This window comes from Abrus precatorius, unplaced genomic scaffold (genome assembly GCF_003935025.1).
Source record: "Abrus precatorius isolate BTA unplaced genomic scaffold, Abrus_2018 Scaffold10, whole genome shotgun sequence".
Classification (NCBI taxonomy): domain Eukaryota; kingdom Viridiplantae; phylum Streptophyta; class Magnoliopsida; order Fabales; family Fabaceae; genus Abrus; species Abrus precatorius.
In genome coordinates, this window is record NW_020874292.1 from 35,635,143 (window position 1) to 35,651,574 (window position 16,432).

The window sequence follows — 16,432 nt, forward strand, 5'->3', positions numbered from 1 at the left end:
AAGTAATTGATCAATTTATGAGATAAATATTTTAATTTTTTTAAACAATAAACAAGTCATAAAAAATTATTAAAGTTTGTCTTATTAACATTTTTCAAATTTTTAGCCATGGTGAACAATTATGAATAAATCTTTTAAGAACTTTTTTTTTTTTAAAATAAAAAAAAAATCTATCTGTACTAAGTTCAACGCCACATTATTTTATGATTTTAGAGTATGAAATATTTTTGAATACTTTTATTAACAGATTTAAGATTTCATTTAAAATGTTATTTCATCTTTTAAAGTAATAAAATCAATAATAAATATTTAACTCTTGATTATGCTTAAAATGACAAGAGAAAAATTGTCTAAAATATTAGTTTTTATTAAAAAAAAAAATAGAACACATATCCACAAAATATATGAAAGCATAAAACTTTAACATTAAAGAAAAAAATAAAATTATATAATTAAGACATATATTGTGAATGAGAGAGTGTAACTTAGCTTTAAAATAAATTCACAAGTGACAAGGGCAGGAATGAGGCCTCGTAGGCAGTGCCCGCCTTCATTCTTGCTTTATAAAAGTTTGACCCCTCCCTACATACACTACACTCACTACACATTCATCACCACAACCACAACTCTCTATTTAACTCACATAACACACACCAGAATCTCACAACATCACCAAGGTAGACACAGCACAGCAGAGACCACTCACCACTGCCACGCCTCCTTCCCCTTCTCTGTGTTTATGTATGGAATCTCACACCTTTGCATTACTATATACTATTTGTACCTTCTCTTTATTACTCTCTATGCATCTAAATTCATCCTTTATGCAATTATTGATTAATATATGTGCTGTTTCTTTTCATGGTTCCCAAAAGATAAAAAGGTTTCATTATTTTTTATCCTTTTAAATAATCAAGTGGGCATGCTCCAAAAGCCCTTCTTAGATCTCGTTTATCGTTTAAAGCTCCTTTTTTAAAGGCACTCAAGACTAATTTCTCAAAGTGTTGGCTGGACTTTCCTTATTGTTTTATCAATGCCAGAAAGGGAACCATTCCTTATATGCACTCCAAGCTACTCCCTAAGATCCATCTTCCTTTCAATTCTGTTTCTTTTCTTCCTCTTCTTTAGAACAAACCCTCTAGCGGGTAGTTCTGCTTCTGTTTCACCGAAACCAGTTAAGTATTACTTTAGTTGCCTTTCTCTATACACACAAATAAGTTCAATTTACATTTCCTCTTCAACTTTGACTGAGAGCTACCACCACACACAAATGCGTATTCGCAGCTATCCATTCTTATTGTATGTGCCTTTTCCAAAAGGCAGTTAGATAAACATGCTTTTATTGTGAAAAATTAACATAATAAACTAGTACTACATAGAGCATCGAAACACACACACCCACTGTATGTGTATGTAACCGCTGGATAGAGCAAAACATAAATATGAAAATTAATAGGACAGAAAAAGAAAAAAAGAGTATTTATACTAAAAAATATTTAAGGGGGATAGGTATATTAATTGCAGACTAGGTAGCTGCAGATGTGCATGTCTTATAACCCGTAATTGAAAGGCTGCAGTTACGGTAATATACCTGTGTGTGCAGGGAGAATAGAAGGGGTGAATCAGGTTGAGTTCATATTTGATACTTAATACTGATCGTATAGTTGGTGGGTTGGAGCTGAGAGTCACAGCAGAGACATTAATACATACATAGCGTAAAGCAAAAGGTTTGCTTCCATTAACTTGTCTCTCCCTTGTATCAAACTTAATCGCTATACTATACTCTCAACTTTTAGCTTTCTAATTTAATTTAAGCGACCTCTCTACTCTATATTTAATATGATGACATGAACGATTCAAATCTGCATAACCCAGTAATGAGTTGGGTAGCTTTCTTCTTGTGGTTGTATTGATGGATGAATTTGGGAATGGGATGAGTTGGGACTCACTTTGCTATGATTGCGATATGGGTTGGGGTGCAGTGCTGTTTTGGGTTAGTTCCACACTCATAAATACATCTTTATAAAGTAAAAGCCACCATACACCTTTGTGCAGATAATTACATACATATATCCATCTTTTATAATTTTTACTTTTAACTTCTTAACAGGTCTCCATATACATACATTAAAAAAGCTCAACTTTTTGAATTTTCAATTTTTTTAGTTTATATATTTATTGCTTAATAAATGAAGAAAATAAAATCATACATTAATATAATACCTGTTTAACATTTTTTATATAGGTATAAATGTCATTAATAAAATAACACAATTCTATGAATTAAATATTCATATAATTATGAGTGAAATTATGTTCGATACTTTTTTTCATAATAATCATTATGGTAGAATGTTTAAATAAAACTTTAAAATTTGTGCATATAAGAGAATAAAATGACAAGTACTTGGAACACTTTTATTTTCTTTACATGACACACTAAAAATGTAAAAGACATTTAAAATAATATTTTTAGATTAATATGAAAGACCTTATAACAAAATAGACTTTTAATTAGATTTATGTCAGAAAAAACTTTTTAAAAATTATGGCACAGTTAAGTTTTATAAAAACAAATTCAACCCAATCTATTTTCATCCTACTTTGGCACGATGGGGAAGAAGGAAACAGTATCAATTTCTGAATGGGAACATCTGACTACTGTCTTTTTTTATTTTATTTTGTCATACGTTACACTCCAATTAATCTGAGTTGAATTAGTTAAAATTTATTTATGCCATATTTAATAAAACTAACGAAAAACTTATAATTACTAAAATAGGTTAAAATTGATAATTTATGTGTAACTAACTGAGTATAAATAATTATAAAATTAGCTGAAATATGTTAAATGAATGAAAATATGTAGCATTACATTAATATAGTATTAAAATTAAAGAAACAAGTGGTGATTTAGAGTTTATCATTATTTTAGTGTAAAAAAGAACATGATCCGTTCCTTTGGTTTAACGAATATTGGCGGGTTTGAATGTTGTTGGTGATAATCTTAGTAGGGTCACCTTAGGTTAGAGAAATAGATCCAATCGGGTAAAGAATTCAGATTATCTGATACACGAATTATCAAATGACAGTGACATATTCACATCTGAATTCCCATTCATTTTAAAAAAGACAAAGTTTGAGTACATTTTGGGCCTCTGTTTTTGTTCGGTGTTTTGTCTTTGAAAAATAAAATATAACAAAGTCTACTTGATTACACCCAATAGTTGTTGGAATGGGGGGGGCCTGGGAATTTTTCACAGCTTGATGTCACGAAATGGAGGATAATACAATTACCAAAGAAGCAGTCAGAGATAAAATTGACCCCCACATCAATTTGCAAAATAAAGCCTCTTTTACCTTTCTATTCTAAGGATTTTGCTCATCATTATCTTGATGCTATTCATTTTAAAACTATTAATTTTAAAATGTACATTTAATAGGGGTAAATAAGATTATGAGTTTCTGGCGATATCTCGAAATGAATTGAGGGGAATAATAAATATAGTTTTGGTTACGGAATGATAAATAAGGGTAAGAATATAAGATCCCTTCTTGAAAAGGGATCACAGGGGTAGTAGTCTAGTTAGTCCACATTCAAAATTTAGAACTTCAACTTTTTTGGTTAATGTTTTCTAGGGATGTTCTGTCTGTTCCGTGAAACCTTTGAAAGCGACACGACACATGATTGTTCTTCATGTCTTTGTAATGATCCCAAATAGTTGTTGATAAGCATTACCATCACTACTACTTTTGTCAGCCTCATTAGTTACCGGCTCAAATTTTAATCTCACTATTTTTAATAAAAAGGGTTTATTTTTATTAAAAAACATGATTTTTTTCATGTATCTTAATTATATTTAATAGTGTAAACTGAATTTTGTTCAACTGTAAAATGAAGAAATACTTAATTCTTAATTCCCTGAACCCACATCCCAAAGAGCAAAGGCGAAGAGAACAGTGCCAAAATGCTTGTTTTTGAGGGCAGGCATGAGCATGGGTGCACGTACAACTGACATTGGTATTTGGCAGGCAGCCATTGATTGTGGCAACTTCATGCATTGCATTGCATTGCATTACACACTGTCCGGATTTCCAAGCACCAGCAAGCTTCACATTTTGTTTGAGTGATGGTGACTGCTTTGAGCCCTGTTCTGTCACTGTAATTCAACTTGGGAAGGGGTTAAAGTTTTTTTTGTGGTTTCTGCAAAAGGGATTTATGCATGCTGTCCCTCCAAGAACTTGGAGTAGAGTAAATTTCAAAAACGTCCGTGTTTGGGACCACGAAATAAACCACAATAAAGGTCCTTTGGCTCCAAACTCTAGTACCCACATCCCAAATAATTAAGCATAGCAGCACACAAAGCCATTTTTGTTTCTAGCCCACGTCTATGGCCTATAAATGCAGCCTATAGTTGTGTGCTAATGAAACATGGAAAAATTTGAAATAGTGCTGCTTTCTGTCAAATTAGGAATCAAGTAACCGATACCGACTTCCAATGGACAACATTGGTTGTGCAGATCATTACAAATTACACACAATTACAAGACAAAATTCTTGATTTAATCCTTCACAGTTACATGTATCACTGTGTTAATATTTTAAAATTTTCCATCTCTAAATCATTTGTTTAGAAAATAAAATCATAACCTTTTAAACTTTTATTTATAACGACGCATGTGATTCATAAAAATGAAATTTTATTTTTAGTCTTTGAAATTATAAATATTAATCACTTCAAGTTTTATTTTTTTGGTTATGGTTTTATATTAAAAAGACTAGTATAAATCTTAAAATAAGATAGTGGACGCAGTATAGAAGAGTTTGAGAATTTTTGGTTGTTAGAATAGTATATAGGCCATTCCTGGTTTTGCATGTATATATATATATATTCACGTCACTTTATTTATCATACCCATCTTTTCAGAGAATATAGAGCACCTAGGGGAAGAGGAAAACACTGTCTAGATTTGATGTCATGCCATCCTTTCTTTCTTTATTTTTTCCCCTTCTTTTCTGCATTGCAGCCGTTACAAAGTTTCCTTTCTTTCCCACTCTTGTACTTTCTAAACTCTTCCTTCAAGGCCACTGCTAAATGCTTTGTGAGTGAAAACGTGGAACTTGTTGTGCCATACATATAAACAGTTTTGGTTTTAATTTTTCCTTGCTGGAATCTGCCATCTTTCTACCTTTCCCCTCTCCTAAGTGAAACTGCCTTGTGTATAACTGGTTTCCACAGAACTCCATTGCAAGTGCAAAATGAAGGACCCAGAAGAGCACCACCAAGTGAAATCTAGAAGGCCTCTTCAGAAATCCACAGAACGTAGCAGAAGGAGTAGAAGAAGATCAAGCCAGTGCAAGCCAGAGAAATTACAAGAAACACAACTTGATTTCTCTGCTACTTGCAAGAGTCTTGTGTTTCATCGCAGGCCTGGCTTTGGCCAACTTGGGACTAAGTGTCTCATCAAAGCTAACCACTTCCTTGCAGATATATCTGTATCTGACTTGATCCATTACAATGTAAGCCTATTCTATTCTACTGCGTTGTTACTTCAATTTATTTATTTTAATTATTTTTTTAATAATCAAGTCCAACCATGAAATTGCTACAACAGTACAACTTGTTTTGAATGATGAAGTTTCGAGGGGTTGTATCTGTCAAGTGTTTTTGCTTTTAACTCACTTTGTTGTTGTGTTTTTTTTTTCCCTTTTGCCAAGGTTAAAATAACACCTGAAGTGAGTTCTCGTAAAACAAACAAGGCTATCATAGCAGAGTTGGTGAGGCTTCACAAGAACAATGAATTGGCCACGAGGCTCCCTGTGTATGATGGAGGAAGAAACCTTTACACTGCTGGTTTGCTTCCATTTACATACAAAGAGTTCAATGTTATGTTGAGCGAGGGTGACGATGTTACCGGTAGTAGCAGGTATTGTTCAAGTTATCATGTTCACAACAAAAATAATTTGTTTTGTTCTTAACTGATCCTCGAAGAATGTGTTTTTGAATTTGCAACCGACATTCGGTCTATTAGTATGTTAGTGTCTTAAGTTGGCTTTCAATTATTTTGTTGCAGGCAAAGAGAGTTTAGGGTGGCAATCAAGTATGCAACTCGTGTTAGCATGCATCAACTACATGAGCTTCTTAGTGGGAAACAAGTGGACACCCCACAAGAAGCACTAAGCGTTTTTGATATTGTGTTAAGAGAGCTTGCGGCTCAGAGGTGCATTAATATTTTTATGTTTAGAGTCATTTGGGGCTGTAGATTCTACCAATTTATTTTTGTCGTTTCTTATGACTTAATGTGTATATGTTTAGTTACGTGTCAATTGGGAGGTTTCTCTATTCTTCTGATGTAAGAAAACCACAGCAGCTGGGTGGTGGTTTGGAGTCATGGCGTGGCTTTTACCAGAGTATAAGGCCCACTCAGATGGGGTTGTCACTTAACATTGGTTGAGACTTCCACCTCAATTTTTCCTTCCGTGTGTCAATTTTAATGATATCCTTTTGTCATTAATAAGCTGCAATTCTTAGTTTTGTCTTGTGTTTTCCTCTGTCATTAATGTTTTTCCAATTATGTTTGATTACATTCAGATATGTCATCAATGGCATTTATTGAACCCCTTCCTGTAATTGACTTTGTGGCTCAAATTTTGGGAAAAGATGTTCACTCAAAACCCTTGTCAGATGCAGACCGTGTCAAGGTATGAAAGTTGCTGGTTTTTGGAAACTCAGCAATCATTGTTGCACAAACACTATTACGTTCTCACTCTTCCACAAATAGTTTATGCTTGCATGCATGCTCCATGGTCTCCACTACACCATCTTGACGATTCGCTAAGAATGAATGATATAATTTGCTTAAAGCTTCATAGGTTCAATCTTTAGCTTTCTTCTGGCTATTTATATTTTGAATAACGTTGGCAATTTGGCATATTCAATCATAGAAATTAGTATAATTTTGTATGGCAAAGAGTCTTTTACTCAAAGACGTACTAATAAATAAAATAGCAGATGACTTGTAACGATCCTTTTCCAACCATACCTTTCTTTTGGACGAAAATGAGTTTTCTTATTGGCCTGATCTTTAAAATCACTCCCTTTAGCGGTTATTAAAGAATTTAATTAGCGATATCTGTAGCTCTCAAATCCAGAGAAGCATTTAATTAATATTTAACCAAGAAATCTTTGTGGTGGCACTGGCAAGCAGATTAAGAAGGCCCTAAGAGGTGTAAAAGTTGAAGTTACACATAGAGGAAATTTTCGAAGGAAGTATAGGATATCAGGACTGACTTCACAGCCTACGAGGGAGCTTATGTATGGCTTTTTAACTTCTGCAAATTGAACTTCTATTTTTCAGACATGACTTCCACTGAAATGACTTTCTCTTTTCCCCCTTAACAGTTTCCCTCTTGATGAGCAAATGAACATGAAATCGGTAGTTGATTATTTTCAAGAAATGTATGGATATACAATAAAATATTCTCACCTACCTTGCCTTCAAGTAGGAAGCCAAAGGAAGGTGAACTATTTGCCAATGGAGGTAGCTGTTTTCTAATCATATAATTCTTTCTATTTGATTCTTGCTTTTCTGTGGAGAACTTATGTGAATTTTGTCCCAGGCGTGCAAGATAGTTGGGGGCCAGAGATATACAAAAGGGCTAAATGAAAAGCAGATTACTTCTCTGCTAAAGGTCTCATGCCAGAGACCCCGTGAACAAGAGACAGACATTTTACAGGTCATTATCATGTGTGGTTGATATATTACCTTCCGTTCTTCCCTTTTTGATTTATTTTTGTTTTTCAGAGTGAATTGAACATTATGTAGTTTTATTAGGTCCTTGCCATGTATTAATTGCAATCATGATAACTTCATCTTCATCCTCTATAGTCATGTAAGCTCTTCTTTTTCAAGCATAAGGATTGTGTTTGGTTTGCTTTAATAATCTAGAACTTCCCCCTTCTAAATACAGACAATTCAACAAAACAATTACGAGAATAATCCCTATGCAAAGGAGTTTGGCATCAGCATAGACAGCAAGCTTACATCAGTTGAGGCTCGTGTTCTTCCAGCTCCATGGGTAATATTCTCATGATTAAATTGTTTACAAATGTTGTTTGCTTTTGTCATTATTTTGTTACTATATATGCACTCCTTTTCCCTATAGTTAAAATATCATGACACTGGAAGAGAGAAAGAATACTTGCCTCAAGTTGGTCAGTGGAATATGATGAATAAGGTCAGTTCCGACATGAACCGATAATAGTTGTAATTCTTTTATTGAAAGAAAAGAAAGGAAAAATACTTGTACCCAACTGATTGTAATTCTCATAATTTTAATGCAGAAAGTTATAAATGGAAGTACTGTAAGATATTGGGCCTGTATCAATTTCTCACGAAGTGTTCAGGAAAGTACAGCCCGCGGATTTTGCCAACAGTTAGTTCAGATGTGCCAAATTTCAGGCATGGTAAAGTTTCATTTTAGAGACTAATTATTTGAGTAGCACTCTATCCATACTCCCTTTTCCAATTATAATTATTCATCTTCCACTGCATATAATCATCAACACTTAATACATTCATTGTTAGACATGTGACATAACATTTGTATGCCTTCACCTTATACTATAGCTTAAGCTTTTGGGTGGTGTGAAAGCCACTATGACCATGTAATTTAAAGTTTGATCTTTATCGTCCCCATTCTTATAAAAAGTTGAAGTTCAACACATGGTAGATGGACTTGTGCATTATATTTATCCACACTTCAAACCCAAAGGGTCTAGTGTGAATGGGCATGTTAGAGATGCAATATAAAATTGTTCATGTTGAACCCTAACATGTTAAGATTTTGGGATAGTTGGTTCATGTCAATTCATGACATAATACAATGGTGTCATTTAATCCATGTAGCTCAACCCACCTAGTGGATAAAGGCTCTGGTGAATGTTGTTTTCACAATTGACATTCGCATTATTCGTTTAAAATTTATCAGGAATTCAGTCAGGACCCAGTTATTCCTATATATTCAGCAAGACCAGATCAGGTAAAGAAAGCTTTGAAGTATGTACATTCTGCTGCTATAGACAAACTTGATGGGAAAGAGTTGGAGTTGCTGATTGCCATTCTTCCAGACAATAATGGCTCTCTATATGGTATGATTCTTGGTCACTCTTCCATTTGCATTACTTGATAAGCATAACTTAAGATGGCACTGGTATATAATTGCAGAAATGTTTAGAGGTAATAAAACCTTAATGTTTCTTCATTTTTTGTTACTAACACCTGTATAATGTTAATTCCCCTTTCCTCTTCCATATATTCTTTCTTTTGTTTTCTTTCTGAAAATTTCGTTTATAAATAACTTTTCAAGAGAAGGATGCTCAGTATTTGTCTCGTTATCTATATTTCATACCAGTTTTTTCTGTGAAGCAAAATTATTCCATGCTTGCATTAAAGAAACAAACTCCTCATCCAGGTGATCTCAAAAGAATCTGTGAAACAGATCTGGGGTTGATTTCTCAATGCTGCCTTACAAAACATGTATTCAAGATTAATAGACAGTACCTGGCTAATGTGGCACTTAAAATCAATGTCAAGGTCTGTTACTATTACTTGAGCAATCATACTTTACAATCCAGAGTGGCTACATGCTACATTAAAATATTTAGTTCAATCTCTTAACTCATTCTTTTTTTTGTTATTATTATTTCCATTTTTCAATTGCTTAAATAAATGATTTATGCTTTTAGATGGGAGGAAGAAACACTGTACTTTTGGATGCTTTAAGTTGGAGGATTCCATTGGTTAGTGATATTCCAACAATAATATTTGGAGCTGATGTAACCCATCCTGAATCTGGAGAGGATTCTTGTCCATCCATTGCTGCTGTAAGCATTCCCAAACTCCTCTATACAACTAATAGATGCCATATATTTGATATTATACGAATTACTATCATCCAGGTTGTAGCCTCCCAGGACTGGCCTGAAGTAACAAAGTATGCAGGGTTGGTTTGTGCTCAGCCTCATCGCGAAGAACTCATTCAAGATCTTTTCAGATGTTGGAAAGATCCACAGAGAGGTGTAGTTTATGGTGGTATGATCAGGTACTTAAGTAGCTTCTTCCTAAATTTTAACCATCTACGCAATGTGTCTTTGAGAAATAAGTTTGTGTCAAATTTTTATACTTGGTTTTGTGTCATAAATTTTATGCTTGGTTTTAATTCTTGTTATAAAATGCTCACAGCCTTTCTGGCTCATGCATGTGCATTACACTTAAGAATGTTTGTGTTCAATCATTAATCACTGGGGAAATCATATTCATAACATTTTTTCAGCATTTATTATTTGATGTTATCCAACATCTGTATGCCAAGTTAGTTCATATTAATTTGCGATACCGCAGGGAGCTTTTACTATCATTTAAGAAGGCAACTGGACAAAAACCATTGAGAATAATCTTTTACAGGTGGGAGTGATATGCTTTGATACTTAGAAGTAATTGTTCTTCTGAGGAAGTTAAGAATTCGGAGTTACTTCAATTATAATGTTATCCAATTTGTTTTCAGAGATGGAGTAAGTGAAGGACAGTTCTACCAGGTTTTGCTATATGAGCTTGATGCCATCCGCAAGGTACTTGGACAAAAGACCTCAGTATAGTAATCTTTTTTATTTCTACGGGATTCTCCAATGCTTCAATTCGTACTGTCTATAGGCTTGTGCATCTCTGGAACCTAGTTACCAACCTCCAGTAACATTTGTCATTGTTCAAAAACGGCATCACACTAGACTCTTTGCAAGCAATCACGACGACAGAAACAGCACTGATAAGAGTGGAAATATCTTACCTGGTAAAAGTCTTTTGCTTCTGCCAGTTATTAAACCTTGTGCTTGCCACTAATTTAAGGGTATCCATGTGCATATGTCTAAATAATTTTCTGCTGATGGGTCTGCTCATATATGTAGTTAGTAGTATATATTATTTGGGTTACACTCCAATTTCATTACTGCGATATTAACAGTCTCTGAGTTGAGCAAGTAGTCTGATTGTAATGTAGGTACTGTGGTGGATTCTAAGATCTGTCATCCTACAGAATTCGACTTCTACTTATGCAGTCACGCTGGAATTCAGGTATGATAATGGTCTTTTATGTTGCTTGTACATTTGATAGGGTTAGATGTGTGTCGAATTTCACAACGAGCCTCACATTGTTGTAAATCATTAATATGTCTAGCATGTACAGCATTCAATTTATGGGGTGAGTGGCAATTTACAGGGTACAAGTAGACCAGCACACTATCATGTTCTCTGGGACGAAAACAATTTCACTGCTGATGAGATTCAGTCTCTAACCAACAACTTATGCTACACGTAAAAATTTCTTTTTAATCATCTCAAAATTTTTATGATCTATTTTTAAAGTGGACATAACCTTGCCAATATTTTGGTTGCAGTTACGCAAGATGTACGCGGTCTGTTTCTGTAGGTAATTCTCTTGCTCTTGCTAAACGATAAACATAAATATTGATGTAATCTGCCATTAGATACAGTACTTTTAGTTTCAAATACGAATGCTTCATAACCAACGTATACGTGGTTTAAGTGATACGTGCTTTATTCCCTATAAGCAAGGTCTCAGTGTTCGAGAGTTATGTTTTTGTGTATAAAAGAATTCACCGCTAGAAAATTTGATCTCACCATGTTGTGGATAGGGAAGATACTTATGGTTTATAAGGAACAATTATATTAGAAGAAACAAAAGCAAACATTGAAATAATTGGTTTAGAAGCTTATTAGTTAGTGTTGTAAAATATAAAATTTATGGGGTGTGCAGTGCCTCCAGCATACTATGCTCATCTAGCAGCATACAGAGCTCGATTCTACATGGAACCTGAAGTTGCGGAGATTGCTAAGCTGCGAGGTACGAGATCGAAAGAAGGGTCCGTTCGGCCACTGCCTGCTCTGAAAGAGAAGGTGAAGAATGTAATGTTTTACTGTTGAATGAGGGGCAAAAAGAGGCTTCCAAGCAGAATAAGAACAGCACATATAGTAAACGGAAACTAATTGAAGATGAAAATGTTCCCATGTTCATATTATAAGAAAATTCTGCAAGAAAAATTGGGTGTCTAAAAGTCTTAGTTTTCTGTGTTGTGCAGTTTTGAAGTAAGTTTATATTCAGATGGGTTGGTTGCCTAGGACAATTTCATTCCTGTCAATGATCCAAGCATGTGTATCATTCAATTTCAAGTAAAGGCCCCAAGAATGTGTATCACATGAGTTTCTATCGGTCCTTGTATGATTAATTTTCAAGTTTTGAAAAAGTTTAGTGGAAAAGTTATTGTTAATGTAAAAAGTGGTCATGTACAGTGTTTTCCCTCACACTAAAAAACTTTGTCAATTCATGGGAGGATCTAAATATCCATTAAAATTAGACTTCACCACCAGCAAGGAGAAGCCTAAATCGGCACATTGTGAAACTCATGCACGTGAAAATCCAAGATTGACCCCGTCCCATCAAGATGATTGACTGTGGTGTTTCTATTGAAACATTTTCTGCTTATATTCAAAGTTTCACTGATAATTAATTTCACCCTTTCAATTTATTAGTCATTCGAATGCTCAGCCTAATTAATTAACGTGGGTACATGAATTTGGTTGCTTTAGATATTTTCATTCAACTTGCCTTCAAACTTCAACTCACGTGCATCATGACCCTTCTTCATGGATACAATAGGGTCAACCATGGTAGTTGAAATATGAAACAAATGAAAATCATGGGTCCAAGGGCAACGGTATACCAAACATGAATGATAATAGTGATTGAGTCGGCTAATGCTGAGAACAACCTCGGCAGAGAATAGATTCCATTATCCAAAAGACAGAGAAGGGTGTAATGGGACCTCAACCCGATGTTGTATGTCCCCAAGTTTTTCTTTACGGAAAGCATACACAATTAAGGATAATTTATATTTTTTTAACAAAATTTCAGAAAACTTTGATAAAATGGAAGATTGTGAATTGTGATCGTAAAAAACAACGATTATGTATTCATAGTTAAAAACAAGTCTTTACACTTATAGATGAAAATCATACTATAATTTATACGTTGTTTTAACAAGTATTATTATATCTTGTCAGAAAATATTGCATAATGTCATTTTAACAAGGATCGTAAAGGGAAGGCGTCATAAAAAAGTGCACCAAGATCTTGTTTGATTAGCAATTTCTTAGTAGAGCCATTTAATAGTGGAAATATAACAATTTTATACGTTGTTATGCATTTGAATAAAATAGTTTAATTAAACGTTGACTCAATAGTTTTTTCCAATGAAGATTTATAGTATAAATTTAATTATAAAAAAGTATTAAAATAAATTTAAAATTATAAATCATTTTTATCTTAATTCATATTTATATGTGATGTGATGTTTGTGAATAAGAAGATGGTTTTGGTATTTGAATTGGCGGAATAGTGGGAATGAACGGCACAGATATTTATTCATTCACATTGTCAACTTTCTTTAGAGGCACAATAGATCAAAAGATACACACGTCTGGGAGTTAGAAACTGAACTAAGTAGCTTTGTAACTTAAATATGGATGAAAAGACACTTAACATTTATTTTCATTTTGGTGGGAACAAAAATCTTTCTTAATTGCAATAATGGCATAATTAAAACAAGTCAATTTCTAAATTATGGGTATTTAGCAGTTTATGTCAGGAAGGAATCAAGCACATTTAGATAATAACACTAAATGTATTAAAATATTTTTGAATTAATAGATGATCTCTCTGAAACTGAAAGAAGGAGCAAATATTAGCAAAACAAGTTTATGACAATCTCTGATGGAGGGAAAGCACTTGAACCAGACTCAATAATTTTGCGATGTGTTTCAAAAATATGTGACTGAAGAGACTCTCACCGACGTCCATGGCGCCCAAAGAAGGAGAAAAAGAAGAGAGAGAGAGAGAGAGAGAGAGAGAGAGAGAGAGAGAGAGAGAGGGAAATATACAAAGTTACAAACACACTCTATCTGTTTACTCGGTGACGACAATATTGTCCGTTTCATTCTTTCCTCCTCAGCGATCAAAACGCAGCGTTTCGCCATCCAGGAGCGGCGCGGCTTGCCAAGCCGAAGCCGCAATCAGAGAGCGGCTATGCCAGCCCAGAGTCAAGCACCCTTGGTTCTCTTCAACGCAGTAACCCTCCGCAGAGAAGAGAGTCAACAACATGCTGGCTTGCTTGAACGCATTGGAACCCAAATGCAAGGGTCTGAAGCCGGCTCTCCCGAGCCGCTCCCTCCACTTAGCCAGCGGCTCGTGTCTCTCGACCCGAGCCGCTCCCTCGCAGCACACCACGTTGCAAATCTCTCTCTGCAGATACATCTCCGCCAGCGCCTTATCCGGCTCCACCGGACACGCCTCCAGCGAATCAAAAACGGTCGAGTAATAATGCAACGCTTCCGTGAACCGCTCCAAAAACCCTTCACCGTTGTGGTTCGCTTCCTGCTCCACTACCGTCACGATCTTCGGGTTCAAGCTCCGGATCCATCCCAACACCACGTCAATACCCGAACCCGAACGAGCTGGGTCGGATTCCGACCCCAGAAGTCGATGGAGCTGCATGATTGAGTTCACCGCCACCGCCTCCTTGGGACTCACCTGAAGCATCCATGGCTTCACATCCTCCAGGCGCCACGCTGCCACGCCGCGAAACGCGAAGCGGACGTTGACGGAGCGAGCCAACTCGGCGAGTCGCAGGCCTATTTCGCGGAGCGAGTCGCGGTCGTCCGGCGAGGGAGGACCGATGCCGGTCAAACGCAGGAGGGGGGGCCCACCAGGACGAAGCGCCAGGATCTGAATAAGCGCTGGCCATTGGAGACCCTGCATGAGGTTGAAGTCGATGACGTGGACGCAATCGTGGCCGTTGAAGGCTTCTAAGATGGCTTGGTTGGCGGTGAAATGAGCGAACTTGAGGTATGGACAAGCCTCGTAGTAGTGGTGATAGAGCACATCGTTCTCGTAAGGTGTGCTTAGGAAAACGTTTTGCGCCAAGATGCGGCGGCTCAGCGCATCGATGAAGTAGCCAGCCACTTTTCCGATGCCGCAGTTGGTGTTGACGTGCGCTAACAACCCTTGCATGCCCTCGATGAGGGAGCCAGCGAATGAGAGGTCGCCACGTTGCACGGAATCTGCACACGTCATCATCATGTGTACGAGCCTTATTCCCGAGTCTTCTTCCACGGTTGTTACCAGCGTTAGTTGATGGCTTTGATCTGTGGCGAGTTGAGGTAGCTGAGAGAGTTCGTAGGGTATGGACACTGTTTGGTCCAACTCCGAGAGGAGTGTGTCCACCCACGAACCTATGTCTGAGGGATCGTAGAGTACCGTTTCCGAAGCCAGTTGAGATATGTCGGTGGATGAGTTCACTATCACGTTCTCTAAACGCTCCAGATTTTGCGCCACTTGACTCAGCTCCGATGACCGCACTTTGTAACCCACCCCGGCGAGTAGGTCGTCGATTTCCCTTGTCTTACTTCCACGGGAACTGGCGTTCGAGGCAGATGATACCGATTCCATGGATTTAAAGGATTAAATGAAAGGAAAAGTAATTTATTAATGGATTCCCGAGCCTCTCAAAGCATGGGTTTGTTGACATGAGGGTGAGGGTGAGGGAAGAGAAATAATATAAATGATTTGGGGGCACTGAGGAGTGAAAAGTGAGTGATGAAAAAGAAAAGAGAAAGAGAAAGAGGGAAAGGGATGGGTGAGGAAATTAACGGAGGTGGCTTGTATAATGAATGACGATGATGTGTTGAGTAGCTATCTTCTGTGTTAGTGCATCAAATTGATAGATATTACTACTTATATAATTTCTGCCTTTTTTTTAAAAAGGTGCCCCTAATGTCGCGGTAGCGTGCCTACGATTTTTGGTAGCCTAAAGGTGGCAAAGGGGCATAGATAATTTAGATGCTGCCAGTCCCATCTTGGGATTTGGGAGGGACATTGACGCCAACAAGTGGCGTCTGGGTCTACTACTACCTCTACCACCATCCACCATTCTGATTTGTGAGGATTTCTGGGGCCAGATACCATAGTACAATACTGTTAAAACACTGAATTACTCTTGTTTACCTCACCTACCCAATACCAAATATGTTATCAATAGGAGGGTAACCATGTGTTAATTCCGATTTTCTCCCACTGTAATTACCTTCACATGCTCTTATGCCTTGTTGTACATGCACTTATTATTATTTTGTGTTCAATTTGAAAATGAGAACCTGACACACACTTGACTGCCCTTGGTTTCACGAGTTTGCTATGTTACTTTCTTCATTTAGCACCCACAGTATGCTGCAAATGAAATGTACCTCAGAGGGTGCTCATTAAAAATTAGGCACACATGAACTCATTTTAACATTTTAATGG

General features: G+C 36.3%; 2 protein-coding genes across 5 annotated transcripts; one reads left to right on the forward strand and one right to left on the reverse strand.

Moving 5' to 3' along the window:
• Positions 1 to 593: 593 nt before the first annotated feature.
• Positions 594 to 12,398, forward strand: LOC113865572 (protein argonaute PNH1-like). 4 transcript variants are annotated; one of them, XM_027500246.1, is made up of 24 exons: positions 594 to 741; positions 1,604 to 1,727; positions 5,241 to 5,521; positions 5,720 to 5,928; positions 6,076 to 6,222; positions 6,318 to 6,451; positions 6,594 to 6,703; positions 7,210 to 7,316; positions 7,404 to 7,542; positions 7,622 to 7,738; positions 7,973 to 8,080; positions 8,168 to 8,239; positions 8,346 to 8,468; positions 8,993 to 9,152; positions 9,476 to 9,597; positions 9,750 to 9,887; positions 9,963 to 10,105; positions 10,405 to 10,467; positions 10,568 to 10,631; positions 10,714 to 10,849; positions 11,057 to 11,130; positions 11,276 to 11,370; positions 11,454 to 11,485; positions 11,834 to 12,398. In XM_027500246.1, exons 3-24 carry the CDS (start codon positions 5,261 to 5,263, stop codon positions 11,998 to 12,000), a joined length of 2,721 nt encoding a protein of 906 aa, XP_027356047.1. In that variant the 5' UTR covers positions 594 to 741; positions 1,604 to 1,727; positions 5,241 to 5,260; the 3' UTR covers positions 12,001 to 12,398. The 4 variants fall into 4 exon arrangements, with proteins under 4 accessions (XP_027356047.1, XP_027356055.1, XP_027356040.1 ...); XM_027500262.1 differs by having other exon boundaries at positions 666 to 741; positions 9,503 to 9,597; positions 11,834 to 12,341; XM_027500254.1 differs by lacking the exon at positions 1,604 to 1,727.
• A 1,682-nt stretch (positions 12,399 to 14,080) lies between these two features.
• LOC113852466 (DELLA protein GAI1-like) lies at positions 14,081 to 16,048 on the reverse strand. Its single transcript, XM_027482748.1, has one exon. It carries the CDS (start codon positions 15,578 to 15,580, stop codon positions 14,081 to 14,083), a length of 1,500 nt encoding a protein of 499 aa, XP_027338549.1. The 5' UTR covers positions 15,581 to 16,048.
• Positions 16,049 to 16,432: the final 384 nt, after the last annotated feature.